A 15058-nucleotide genomic window follows, 5' to 3' on the forward strand; every position below is an offset into this window, starting at 1 on the left:
GACAGTGACCGGTCACTTTGTTTTTGTGCATAGACATTTTTTTTTAATAGTTTATGTATTTTGGAATGTTAGATCTATGTTGAACATTCTATGTATGGTGTGCTTTTTAGTGGGGCTGATACCATTTTTCAGGTATAGCAGCATCTAAAATCACAGATGAGGTGGGTATTATACCTTATCTGACCCTTACATAAATAAATGTTTTAAGAGTGCGCTGTAGTCCCTGTCTTTGTGCGAAACAGAGACTGGTGTATCATGTTCTTTCTCTAGCTAGAATATAATCAATTTAAACTGTGGTTTTAAACCATAATTACATACTATAATGTTTCTGAAGTCAGTATATAATGTCTGGATACCTTAAATGAAAACAGTAACAGACTATAAAAAAAAACGCAACATAAAAAACAGAATTTATGTTTACCTGATAAATTACTTTCTCCAACGGTGTGTCCGGTCCACGGCGTCATCCTTACTTGTGGGAATATTCTCTTCCCAACAGGAAATGGCAAAGAGTCCCAGCAAAGCTGGTCACATGATCCCTCCTAGGCTCCGCCCACCCCAGTCATTCGACCGAAGGACAGGAGGAAATATATATAGGAGAAACCATATGATACCGTGGTGACTGTAGTTAGAGAAAATAATTCATCAGACCTGATTAAAAAACCAGGGCGGGCCGTGGACCGGACACACCGTTGGAGAAAGTAATTTATCAGGTAAGCATAAATTCTGTTTTCTCCAACATTGGTGTGTCCGGTCCACGGCGTCATCCTTACTTGTGGGAACCAATACCAAAGCTTTAGGACACGGATGAAGGGAGGGAGCAAATCAGGTCACCTAAATGGAAGGCACCACGGCTTGCAAAACCTTTCTCCCAAAAATAGCCTCCGAAGAAGCAAAAGTATCAAATTTGTAAAATTTGGCAAAAGTGTGCAGTGAAGACCAAGTCGCTGCCTTACATATCTGGTCAACAGAAGCCTCGTTCTTGAAGGCCCATGTGGAAGCCACAGCCCTAGTGGAGTGAGCTGTGATTCTTTCAGGAGGCTGCCGTCCGGCAGTCTCATAAGCCAATCGGATAATGCTTTTAAGCCAAAAGGAAAGAGAGGTAGAAGTCGCTTTTTGACCTCTCCTTTTACCAGAATAAACAACAAACAAGGAAGATGTTTGTCTGAAATCTTTAGTAGCCTCTAAATAGAATTTTAGAGCACGGACTACGTCCAAATTGTGTAACAAACGTTCCTTCTTTGAAACTGGATTCGGACACAAAGAAGGTACAACTATCTCCTGGTTAATATTTTTGTTGGAAACAACTTTCGGAAGAAAACCAGGCTTAGTACGCAAAACCACCTTATCTGCATGGAACACCAGATAGGGCGGAGAACACTGCAGAGCAGATAACTCTGAAACTCTTCTAGCAGAAGAAATTGCAACCAAAAACAAAACTTTCCAAGATAATAACTTAATATCTACGGAATGTAAGGGTTCAAACGGAACCCCTTGAAGAACTGAAAGAACTAGATTTAGACTCCAGGGAGGAGTCAAAGGTCTGTAAACAGGCTTGATCCTAACCAGAGCCTGAACAAATGCTTGAACATCTGGCACAGCTGCCAGTCTTTTGTGAAGTAAAACAGATAAAGCAGAGATCTGTCCCTTCAGAGAACTTGCAGATAATCCTTTCTCCAAACCTTCTTGTAGAAAGGATAGAATCTTAGGAATTTTTATCTTGTTCCATGGGAATCTTTTAGATTCACACCAACAGATATATTTTTTCCATATTTTATGGTAAATTTTTCTAGTTACAGGCTTTCTAGCCTGAATCCGAGTATCTATTACAGAATCTGAAAACCCACGCTTTGATAAAATCAAGCGTTCAATCTCCAAGCCGTCAGTTGGAGGGAAACCAGATTCGGATGTTCGAATGGACCCTGAACAAGAAGGTCCTGTCTCAAAGGTAGCTTCCATGGTGGAGCCGATGACATATTCACCAGGTCTGCATACCAAGTCCTGCGTGGCCACGCAGGAGCTATCAAGATCACCGAGGCCCTCTCCTGATTGATCCTGGCTACCAGCCTGGGGATGAGAGGAAACGGTGGGAATACATAAGCTAGGTTGAAGGTCCAAGGTGCTACTAGTGCATCTACTAGAGTCGCCTTGGGATCCCTGGATCTGGACCCGTAGCAAGGGACCTTGAAGTTCTGACGAGACGCCATCAGATCCATGTCTGGAATGCCCCATAATTGAGTTATTTGGGCAAAGATTTCCGGATGGAGTTCCCACTCCCCCGGATGGAATGTCTGACGACTCAGAAAATCAGCTTCCCAATTTTCCACTCCTGGGATGTGGATTGCAGACAAGTGGCAGGAGTGATCCTCCGCCCATTGGATTATTTTGGTCACTTCTTCCATCGCCAGGGAACTCCTTGTTCCCCCTGATGATTGATATATGCAACAGTCGTCATGTTGTCTGATTGAAACCTTATGAATTTGGCCTTTGCTAGTTGAGGCCAAGCTTTGAGAGCATTGAATATCGCTCTCAGTTCCAGAATGTTTATCGGGAGAAGAGACTCTTCCCGAGACCATAGACCCTGAGCTTTCAGGGGTTCCCAGACCGCGCCCCAGCCCACCAGGCTGGCGTCGGTCGTGACAATGACCCACTCTGGTCTGCGGAAGCTCATTCCCTGGGACAGATTGTCCAGGGTCAGCCACCAACGGAGTGAATCTCTGGTCTTTTGATCTACTTGAATCGTCGGAGACAAGTCTGTATAATCCCCATTCCACTGTCTGAGCATGCACAGTTGTAATGGTCTTAGATGAATTCGTGCAAAAGGAACTATGTCCATTGCTGCAACCATCAATCCTATTACTTCCATGCACTGCGCTATGGAAGGACGAAGAACAGAATGAAGTACTTGACAAGAGCTTAGAATTTTTGATTTTCTGACCTCTGTCAGAAAAATCCTCATTTCTAAGGAATCTATTATTGTTCCCAAGAAGGGAACTCTTGTTGACGGGGACAGAGAACTTTTTTCTTTGTTCACCTTCCATCCGTGAGATCTGAGAAAGGCTAGGACGATGTCCGTATGAGCCTTTGCTTTTGACAGAGACGACGCTTGAATCAGGATGTCGTCCAAGTAAGGTACTACTGCAATGCCCCTTGGTCTTAGAACCGCTAGAAGGGACCATAGTACTTTTGTGAAAATCCTTGGAGCAGTGGCTAATCCGAATGGAAGTGCCACAAACTGGTAATGCTTGTCCAGAAAAGCGAACCTCAGGAACTGATGATGTTCCTTGTGGATAGGAATATGTAGGTACGCATCCTTTAAATCCACGGTAGTCATAAATTGATTTTCCTGGATAGTAGGTAGGATCGTTCGAATAGTTTCCATTTTGAACGATGGAACCTTGAGAAATTTGTTTAGGATCTTGAGATCCAAAATTGGTCTGAATGTTCCCTCTTTTTTGGGAACTATGAACAGGTTGGAATAAAAACCCATCCCTTGTTCTCTTATTGGAACTGGATGAATCACTCCCATTTTTAACAGGTCTTCTACACAATGTAAGAATGCCTGTCTTTTTATTTGGTTTGAAGATAATTGAGACCTGTGGAACCTTCCCCTTGGGGGTAGTTCCTTGAATTCCAGGAGATAACCTTGAGAAACTATTTCTAGTGCCCAAGGATCCTGAACATCTCTTGCCCAAGCCTGAGCAAAGAGAGAAAGTCTGCCCCCCACCAGATCCGGTCCCGGATCGGGGGCCATCCCTTCATGCTGTTTTGGTAGCAGTGGTAGGCTTCTTGGCCTGCTTACCCTTGTTCCAGCCTTGCATTGGTCTCCAGGCTGGTTTGGGTTGTGAAGTATTACCCTCTTGCTTAGAGGATGTAGAATTAGAGGCTGGTCCGTTTCTGCGAAAGGGACGAAAATTAGGTTTATTTTTAGCCTTAAAAGACCTATCCTGTGGGAGGGCGTGGCCCTTTCCCCCAGTGATGTCTGAAATAATCTCCTTCAAATCAGGTCCAAATAATGTTTTACCCTTGAAAGGAATGTTAAGCAATTTTGTCTTGGAAGACACATCCGCTGACCAAGACTTTAGCCAAAGCGCTCTGCGCGCCACGATAGCAAACCCTGAATTTTTTGCCGCTAATCTAGCTAATTGCAAAGCGGCATCTAAAATAAAAGAGTTAGCCAATTTAAGTGCTTGAACTCTGTCCATAACCTCCTCATACGAAGATTCTTTATTGAGCTATTTTTCTAGTTCCTCGAACCAGAAACACGCTGCCGTAGTGACAGGAACAATGCATGAAATTGGTTGTAGAAGGTAACCCTGCTGAACAAAAATCTTTTTAAGCAAACCCTCTAATTTTTTATCCATAGGATCTTTGAAAGCACAACTATCTTCGATAGGAATAGTAGTGCGTTTGTTTAGAGTAGAAACCGCCCCCTCGACCTTGGGGACTGTCTGCCAGAAGTCCTTTCTGGGGTCGACTATAGGAAATAATTTCTTAAATATAGGGGGGGGAACAAAAGGTATGCCGGGCCTTTCCCACTCCTTATTTACTATGTCCGCCACCCGCTTGGGTATAGGAAAAGCGTGGGGGGCACCGGAACCTCTAGGAACTTGTCCATCTTACATAATTTCTCTGGAATGAACAAATTGTCACAATCATCCAGAGTAGATAATACCTCCTTAAGCAGTGCGCGGAGATGTTCTAATTTAAATTTAAATGTCACAACATCAGGTTCAGCTTGTTGAGAAATTTTTCCTGAATCTGAAATTTCTCCCTCAGACAAAACCTCCCTCATGGCCCCTTGAGATTGGTGTGAGGGTATGTCAGAACAGGTATCATCAGCGTCCTCTTGCTCTTCAGTGTTTAAAACAGAGCAATCGCGCTTTCTCTGATAAGTAGGCATTTTGGATAAAATGTTTGCTATAGAGTTATCCATTACAGCCGTTAATTGTTGCATGGTAATAAGAATTGGCGCACTAGATGTACTAGGGGCCTCTTGTGTGGGCAAAACTGGTGTAGACACAGAAGGGGATGATGTAGTGTCATGTTTACTCCCCTCATTTGAGGAATCATCTTGGGCAATATCATTATCTGTGGCATTGCTGTCCCTACTTTGTTTGGACACTATGGCACAATTATCACATAAATTTAAATGGGGAGACACCTTGGCTTTCATACATATAGAACATAGCTTATCTGATGGTACAGACATGTTAAACAGGCTTAAACTTGTCAACAAAGCACAAAAAACGTTTTAAAATAAAACCGTTACTGTCACTTTAAATTTCAAACTGAAAACACTTTATTACTGAATATGTGAAAAAGTATGAAGGAATTGTTCAAAATTCACCAAAATTTCACCACAGTGTCTTAAAGCATTAAAAGTATTGCACACCAAATTTCAGAGCTTTAACCCTTAAATTAAGCCGTTTTTACATTTAACCCCTATACAGTCCCAGCTATATGCTTTGCTGAGACCCAACCAAGCCCAGAGGGGAATACGATACAAAATGATGCCTTCTATAAGCTTTTTCAGTGATTCTTAGCTCCTCACACATGCATCTGCATGCCTTGCTCTCCAAAAACAACTGCGCATTAGTGGCGCGAAAATGAGGCTCTGTCTATAACTAGAAAAGGCCCCCATCTGAAAAAGGTGTCCAACACAGTGCCTGCCGTTTTTCTAAACAATCCTCAAGATTATAATAACCATTAATAGTTAGAATCTGCAAAATATGCCTAGCAAAGCAATCGTTTTAGCCCAGAAAAATGTCTACCAGTTTTTTAAGCCCTTATGAAGCCCTTTATTCTTTTATTTAACTAAGAAAATGGCTTACCGGTCCCCATAAGGGGAAATGACAGCCCTCCAGCATTACATAGTCTTGTTTGAAATATGGCCAGTCATACCTTAAGCAGAAAAGTCTGCCAACTGTTTCCCCCAACTGAAGTTACTTCATCTCAACAGTCCTGTGTGGAAACAGCAATCGATTTTAGTAACTTCTGCTAAAATCATCTTCCTCTTACAAACAGAAATCTTCATCTTTTTTCTGTTTCAGAGTAAATAGTACATACCAGCACTATTTTAAAATAACAAACACTTGATTGAAGAATAAAAACTACATTTAAACACCAAAAAACTCTTAACCATCTCCGTGGAGATGTTGCCTGTGCAACGGCAAAGAGAATGACTGGGGTGGGCGGAGCCTAGGAGGGATCATGTGACCAGCTTTGCTGGGACTCTTTGCCATTTCCTGTTGGGGAAGAGAATATTCCCACAAGTAAGGATGACGCCGTGGACCGGACACACCTATGTTGGAGAAATTAGGTGTTTTGAGATTTTATATGGAAACATGAAAGATTTAACATAAATATCTAAAAATTGTTTTAAAAACCAAATGAAAAGCAAACAAGTTACAATCTGATCAGAGCTACCTACCTATAAAATTAAGATAACCTTCACCTCCAAGACTATGAGTTATCAGACGTATCATCTTATGAAGCTGAATTCCACGATCAATGACAGCAGTGAGTGGAGACAAAACACTCATATTTGAATACATCTCAGCATCCATAAGCCAGAACGCCAGAGATTTGTCTCCAACAAGAGCCTTGGAATAAAACACAATAATGTTTACTTTTAGCTACTTTCTTTTACAAAATTAGCACTCAAGGAGAATAATTACTCAATTTATACTGGACGCATTCTAGAGCTGTGGATTAGCTATATTTCAGTATGTATATTCAATAAAATACAGATGGCAAAGCATCACAGCAAAGAAGGACTACTAACAACTTCCAAGCAAGCACATGCAAAAAATAATAATAATAATAATAATAATAATAATAATAATAATAATAATATATATATATATATACACACACACATACACACTCACATACATAGGTCTCCCCGGTTTGAGGCTCCTTACACTGTGGATTGGAGAGGTTTGACATGTTTTTGGAATGCCCTACGTGGTGTCATATGACTATATAGAAAGAACATACAGAATATTCCCCTTGATTGTTACATGTAACCAATGACCTATGTTTAGGCTACTTGACACAGTTCAGTGTTGGCACAAGGTATATAATAAGTGATAGTTCACTAGACATGATGTTTGATTGATGTTTACTGTTTATACTCTCATCAGCTTTTATACTTTCATATCTGGGATTAACACTATTAATCTTATTCTCAGAACCATTACAATCAGTAGGCCTCATTTTGAATGTAGCACTATGTATTCCCATGTAATCGTATAACTTGCTGAGCTATACGTAACTAATAACTTAAATGTCATGAGATACTTGTTATACGTGATGGATTTTACTCATTTACCGGCCATAACAGTACCGCACCACCTCACAGAGTAACATACCTTATAAAGTATCTACTAAGATTCCCACTATAGCTACTTTATTGCGGACTACTACTTTAGAAAGTTCGATACACATTATCCTAGTAGCGGGTGGTATCCATGACAACCGGACGTTATGTTTATTACTTCTATTTTAGCGGTCATGCCAGATAATGACCGGGTATGGCAATCACACAGGTACTGAGAGCATCTCCTATAACAATACATGAAAGTTTGTCTGTTACAGAAAGATAGATATATCCTGTTTATAACCGCTATCGGCAGCCACTACTAGTAATAACTTGTACATATTTCCTGGACAATGTTCTAACAAACATTATGTCAATACTTGCTAGGCATTGCCAGACCTCCCTGACATTTAGCAATGCTAGCTACCCCCTATAAAGCCCTGAAAGTTCACTATATTGCTTAAGTTTGATTAGATTGATCCTGTGACTAAACTGCACGATTGTATCAGTTACGAATTTAAAAAAAAATAAAGTTTTTAAATATGGATATGCACATACATATCTGTAGAGCTGCAACAACTAATCGTCATAATCGATAATAATCGATTATGAAAATAGTTGTCAACGAATCTCATAATCGATTAATCGGTTTGCAATTAGTTGGTCTGTGCACAACACCAGCTGCTTCACTCCAATAAACTCCTGCACATGGTTCTGTGTTTTATGGTTAGGTCCTTAGCCTAAAGGACATCTACAGACGTCTACTTTTCACTTTTTCAAGACAGTATACGTTTACAACTACCACTGGCTTATGTGCAAACCAGATATAATAGTCATCATTTGGATTGTTTATATTAAATCTGGTGATTTGGAACTATGCTTTTCATGATATAGTGCCAAGCTTGTTGTTTACACCTTGCCCCTAGATTGATGGGAGTTATTTAAATTGATGTGCACTATTATCTGTTTGCACAATTATTAGCGTATTGCTTGCTATTGCTGATTATATGTACTGTATAAATAAATGTGAAAGGCTTTGTCCAGTTATTGTATCCTTAGCGCTTCTGATTTTGTTTTTTATTGTTTTTTTATATTTTTAATAAATTGTGATATGTACCAGATTCAACCTTTATAAGTATATATTTGTTATTTTTAGAACGCACTAGATATTTCCCCTAACCTTATAGCTGGTTATTTACCATTGCATATAGATATTCAAGATATTTTTATGTTAGAAGGAAGTCAAGGGTTACTTTATTGAGAGGCCCCTTGCCAAGGTAGGAAACACTTAGCATTGGTGAAGAGCTAACAAAGATTAATATCCCACTTTGGTGAAATTGGCAAAACCCTACTTATACACATCAACAGCCTTTTCTCTGCTGCAGGAAATATAGCTGCAAACAGAGAACCAGCCTTAGCCAGAAGCATGTGGACATGTTGAGATGTTTGCATTTCAATGCAAAGTTTCTGAAAGAGTGAATAACAGAATGTTATTAACAGTGATAGTCTAACTCTTTCTAGTTCTACCTCTTTTCAAACAGTTTGTGGTTTTGTTTAATTATAAAACTGTTCTCTGCTGCTTAAAAATTGAAGAAACAGTTGTGTTAATGTAAAGTTTTAGTCTGAAGTTTATATTTGTAACACTCATTATGTGGATTTTATTTAAAACATAGAAAACTATTATTGATTCTCTTTTTATCCGATTAGTCGATTAATCGAAAAAATAATCGGCCGATTAATCGATTATGAAAATAATCGTTAGTTGCAGCCCTACATATCTGTTTTACTGTATGCACAGGATGTTGATATTTGATGAACTGCTGCACTGTAGCTTGTGTGTAGTTGTGGTGGTAGTGGTTGTTTGTATGCATGTTGCCATACAAGTGAATGTAAAGTTGAGCGCACTTGCTTACGTCATAGGATAGAATTTAAAAAAAAAAAAAATAGTGAGGCTTTCATTCATCAAATTTTAACTATATACTGATATTCTGAGATTTCTACCATTTTATGATAGAAAGATAAGCGCCGTTCCTCTGCCCGCCATATTGCTCAATTGATTGAAATATGACAAATCTGCAATTCACTAATCAATGCCCCCCCCCCCCCCTCCCGATGTTTTGGGGATGTGGGGATATTGGAGGAAAATTTGCATTTATCAGCCCGGAAGCTGCGCATGGGACGTACTTGGACATTCCAACATTACAATGGTCCTAAACACAAGGCCAAGTCAACCTGTCATTGGCTACAGCAGGATAAAGTGAAGGTTCTGGAGTGGCCATCTCATTCTCCTGACCTCTGTGAAAAGCACACTGGTCTAAAAGAGGCTGCTTCCGCGTGGTAAATCGCCATAGAACAAGCCACTAAGCGGTTGTTTGTTCCTGGTAGAGCGCTTCTCTCTTCTTATGCAAATTAATATGACCCTGGGGAAATGTCCCTATGGGTGATGGGGGAAACCAGACATGGACTCCTTGCCCAGTGTGCTTAGAGGAATGTGGCTGCACCTCACTTACGAGGCCCATAGGAGGCTGAAACGATCATCTGGGGCTGTCATGTTCCTTGTTCAGAGGAGAATTGCCTGGTATTTCGGGGTTGGACTGACCTTATTTGGCGGGATCAGACTGATATACTTCAGGAAAGTTTTTCTCTGTGAAAAGCACACTGGTCTAAAAGAGGCTGCTTCCGGATGGTAAATCGCCATAGAACAAGCCACTGAGGTGTTGTTCGTTCCTGGTAGAGCGCTTCTCTCTTCGTATGCAACTCAATATCAATGAGCCACTCTGGGGAGATCTCAAATGTGCAGTTCATGCAAGACAGCCCAAGAATTTACAGGAACTGGAGGCTTTTTGCCAGGAAGAATGGTCAGCTTTACCATCTGAGAAGATCCACAAATACCACAATAGACTTCAAGCTGTCATTGAGGTTAAAGGGGCAATACACAGTATTAAGAACTGGGGTATTTCTAGTCTGTACTGTTTTAAGACAAGCCAGAAGGCCTCTGCTATTTCTTTAGCCTCTTGGTTGAAACTTTTGATTCACAAAGCTTTTGTAGGCGGGTCAGTCTCCGCCTCAGAGAATTAGAATTCTCTGAGGCGGAGACTGACCCGCCTACAAAAGCTTTGTGAATCAAAAGTTTCAACCAAGAGGCTAAAGAAAAAGCAGAGGCCTTCTGGCTTTTCTTAAAACAGTACAGACTAGAAGTCTGTCTGAAATCCTTAGTAGCATCGACATAATATTTTAATGCTCTAGCAACATCCAAAGAATGCAAAGCTTTTTCAGTAGCATTTTCCGGATTAGGACACAAGGAATAAACAATAATTTCCCTATTAATGTTGTGAGACTTAACAACCTTAGGTAAAAATGTGAATGAAGTCCGCATAACAGCTTTATCTTGATGGGAAATCAGATAAGGAGACTCACAAGAAAGCAAACAATTCAAAAACTCTTCTAGACAAAAGAAACAAAAAACTTTCCATGAAAGTAGCTTAATGTTGAAACTATGGATAGGCTCAAATGGAGGAGCCTGTAAGACCTTTAGCACTAGGTTAAGACTCCAGGGAGGAGAAATAGGTGTAATTTGTATTAACGCCTGAACAAAAAAAAAAATACCTGGTAAATGAACAATTTTTCTGTGGAACATTACATAAAGAGCAGAGATTTGTCCTTTCAAAGTACTGGCAGACTGAAGAATCCTAGGAATTCTAAAATAATGCCAGGAGTAATAATGAGTAGAACACCATGAAATATACGTTTTCCAAACTTTATGATAGATCTTTCTTAAAACAGGTTTTCCGGCCTAAATCATAGTGTTAATCACTGAGTCTGAGAATATTCTACGACTGAACTAACCGTTCAATCTCCATGCCATTAAGTTTAGAGACTTTAGACCTGGATGGAAGAAGGGACCCTGAGACAGAAGGTCTGGTCTTAGAGGAAGAGTCCACGACAAGCATCTGGACATCCAAACTAGATCTGCATACCAAATCCTGTGGGTCCACGCAGGGGCTATCAGATTAACTGACGACCACTCCATCTTTATTTTGGAACGGGGGGGGGGGGGAATATATGAGCAGATTGGTAAGACTAGGGATCTGAGTCTATCTGGAAACCCAAAAAGGTTACTTTTGTTAGAAGTATCAAGGAACTCTTTGGTAAATTGATCCTCCAATTATGTTTTCGAAGAAACTACAACATTCATGTGAGATTCTGCTAAATGGTAAGATTGAGCTAGTACAAAGATCTCATCCAAATAAGGAAATACTACAATACCTAATTACAGATAGAAGGGCACCGAGAATCTTTGAAAATATTCTTAGAGCTGTAGCTAGGCCAAAAGATAATGCTCTTGGTGGATAGGGATGTGAAGGTAAGCATCCTGTAAATCTATTGTGGACATAAAGTGACCTTGGCTAAACAAAAAGGCAGAATAGTCTGAATAGTTTCCATTTTGAAAGTATGAATTCTTACAAACTTGTTTAGAAATTTTAGATCCAGAATTGGTCTGAAAGAATTTTCACTTTTCGGCACAATGAAGAGATTTAAATAAAAACCCATCCCTTGTTCATGTAAAGGTACTGGAACAATTACTCCCATATTTTCTAGGTTCGAACACACATTTTAGAAATGCTTGAGCCTTTAGAGCAGAGCTTTCCAAACTTTTCATGTTGGTGACACACTTTTTAGACCTACATCATTTCGCGACACAGTAATTAATTCAGTTGTACTGGCAAACAGGAGGTTAAAATAAATTGTTTTAAGAGATACGGACACATACATAAATCATATAATAACAAAATGCATTTACAAGTAACACTAAGTATGTGCAAGAATTAAAAAAAGTTTAATAACACCAATAGCTACTTACTATTTTTTTTTTTAAGCTACTTACTATTTTCTCCAACATAGGTGTGTCCGGTCCACGGCGTCATCCTTACTTGTGGGATATTCTCTTCCCCAACAGGAAATGGCAAAGAGCCCAGCAAAGCTGGTCACATGATCCCTCCTAGGCTCCGCCTACCCCAGTCATTCTCTTTGCCGTTGTACAGGCAACATCTCCACGGAGATGGCTTAGAGTTTTTTAGTGTTTAACTGTAGTTTTTATTATTCAATCAAGAGTTTGTTATTTTAAAATAGTGCTGGTATGTACTATTTACTCAGAAACAGAAAAGAGATGAAGATTTCTGTTTGTATGAGGAAAATGATTTTAGCACCGTAACTAAAATCCATGGCTGTTCCACACAGGACTGTTGAGAGCAATTAACTTCAGTTGGGGGAACAGTGTGCAGTCTCTTGCTGCTTGAGGTATGACACATTCTAACAAGACGATGTAATGCTGGAAGCTGTCATTTTTCCCTATGGGATCCGGTAAGCCATGTTTATTTCGATGGTAAATAAGGGCTTCACAAGGGCTTATTAAGATTGTAGACTTTTCTGGGCTAAATCGATTCAGTTTTAAAACATATTTAGCTTTGAGGAATCATTTTATCTGGGTATATTGATATTATAAATATCGGCAGGCACTGTATTAGACACCTTATTCTCTGGGGCTTTCCCAAAGCATAAGCAGAGCCTCATTTTCGCGCCGGTGTGGCGCACTTGTTTTTGAGAGGCATGGCATGCAGTCGCATGTGAGAGGAGCTCTGATACTTAGAAAAGACTTTCTGAAGGCGTCATTTGGTATCGTATTCCCCTTTGGGTTTGGTTGGGTCTCAGCAAAGCAGATACCAGGGACTGTAAAGGGGTTAAAGTGTTAAAACGGCTCCGGTTCCGTTATTTTAAGGGTTAAAGCTTCCAAATTTGGTGTGCAATACTTTTAAGGCTTTAAGACACTGTGGTGAAAATTTGGTGAATTTTGTACAATTCCTTCATGTTTTTTCGCAATTGCAGTAATAAAGTGTGTTCAGTTTAAAATTTAAAGTGACAGTAACGGTTTTATCTTAAAACGTTTTTTGTACTTTATTATCAAGTTTATGCCTGTTTAACATGTCTGAACTACCAGATAGACTGTGTTCTGAATGTGGGGAAGCCAGAATTCCTGTTCATTTAAATAAATGTGATTTATGTGATAATGACAATGATGCCCAAGATGATTCCTCAAGTGAGGGGAGTAAGCATGGTACTGCATCATTCCCTCCTTCGTCTACACGAGTCTTGCCCACTCAGGAGGCCCCTAGTACATCTAGCGCGCCAATACTCCTTACTATGCAACAATTAACGGCTGTAATGGATAATTCTGTCAAAAACATTTTAGCCAAAATGCACCCTTGTCAGCGTAAGCGTGGCTGCTCTGTTTTAGTTACTGAAGAGCATGACGACGCTGATATTAATATCTCTGAAGGACCCCTAACTCAATCTGAGGGGGCCAGGGAGGTTTTGTCTGAGGGAGAAATTACTGATTCAGGGAACATTTCTCAACAGGCTGAACCTGATATAATTGCATTTAAATTTAAGTTGGAACATCTCCGCATTCTGCTTAAGGAGGTATTATCCACTCTGGATGATTGTGAAAAGTTGGTCATCCCAGAGAAACTATGTAAAATGGACAAGTTCCTAGAGGTGCCGGAGCTCCCAGAAGCTTTTCCTATACCCAAGCGGGTGGCGGACATTGTTAATAAAGAATGGGAAAGGCCCGGTATTCCTTTCGTCCCTCCCCCCATATTTAAAAAATTGTTTCCTATGGTCGACCCCAGAAAGGACTTATGGCAGACAGTCCCCAAGGTCGAGGGAGCGGTTTCTACTTTAAACAAACGCACCACTATACCCATAGAGGATAGTTGCGCTTTCAAAGATCCTATGGATAAAAAATTAGAAGGTTTGCTTAAAAAGATGTTTGTTCAGCAGGGTTACCTTCTACAACCAATTTCATGCATTGTCCCTGTCACTACAGCCGCATGCTTCTGGTTTGATGAGCTGATAAAGGCGCTCGATAGTGATTCTCCTCCTTATGAGGAGATTATGGACAGAATCAATGCTCTCAAATTGGCTAATTCTTTCACCCTAGACGCCACTTTGCAATTGGCTAGGTTAGCGGCTAAGAATTCTGGGTTTGCTATTGTGGCGCGCAGAGCGCTTTGGTTGAAATCTTGGTCGGCTGATGCGTCTTCCAAGAACAAGCTACTAAACATTCCTTTCAAGGGGAAAACGCTGTTTGGCCCTGACTTGAAAGAGATTATCTCGGATATCACTGGGGGTAAGGGCCACGCCCTTCCTCAGGATCGGCCTTTCAAGGCGAAAAATAGACCTAATTTTCGTCCCTTTCGTAAAAACGGACCAGCCCAAAGTGTTACGTCCTCTAAGCAAGAGGGTAATACTTCTCAAGCCAAGCCAGCTTGGAGACCAATGCAAGGCTGGAACAAGGGAAAGCAGGCCAAGAAACCTGCCAATGCTACCAAGACAGCATGAAATATTGGCCCCCGATCCGGGACCGGATCTGGTGGGGGGCAGACTCTCTCTCTTCGCTCAGGCTTGGGCAAGAGATGTTCTGGATCCTTGGGCGCTAGAAATAGTCTCCCAGGGTTATCTTCTGGAATTCAAGGGACTTCCCCCAAGGGGGAGGTTCCACAGGTCTCAGTTGTCTTCAGACCACATAAAAAGACAGGCGTTCTTACATTGTGTAGAAGACCTGTTAAAAATGGGAGTGATTCATCCTGTTCCACTAAGAGAACAAGGGATGGGGTTCTACTCCAATCTGTTCATAGTTCCCAAAAAAGAGGGAACGTTCAGACCAATCTTAGATCT

The 15058-nt window shown here is 40.5% G+C and overlaps 1 protein-coding gene across 1 annotated transcript in view; it reads right to left on the reverse strand.

Annotated features, from left to right (window-relative positions):
• Positions 1–15058, reverse strand: part of GBE1 (1,4-alpha-glucan branching enzyme 1) — a gene marked incomplete in the record, with an annotated part of 419714 nt that overhangs the window by 154842 nt on the left and 249814 nt on the right. The window contains 1 exon segment of the mRNA XM_053705194.1: positions 6434–6605. Within this exon segment, the coding sequence (XP_053561169.1) occupies positions 6434–6605 (172 nt within the window).

Source organism: Bombina bombina, chromosome 3 (genome assembly GCF_027579735.1).
Source record: "Bombina bombina isolate aBomBom1 chromosome 3, aBomBom1.pri, whole genome shotgun sequence".
NCBI lineage: Eukaryota > Metazoa > Chordata > Amphibia > Anura > Bombinatoridae > Bombina > Bombina bombina.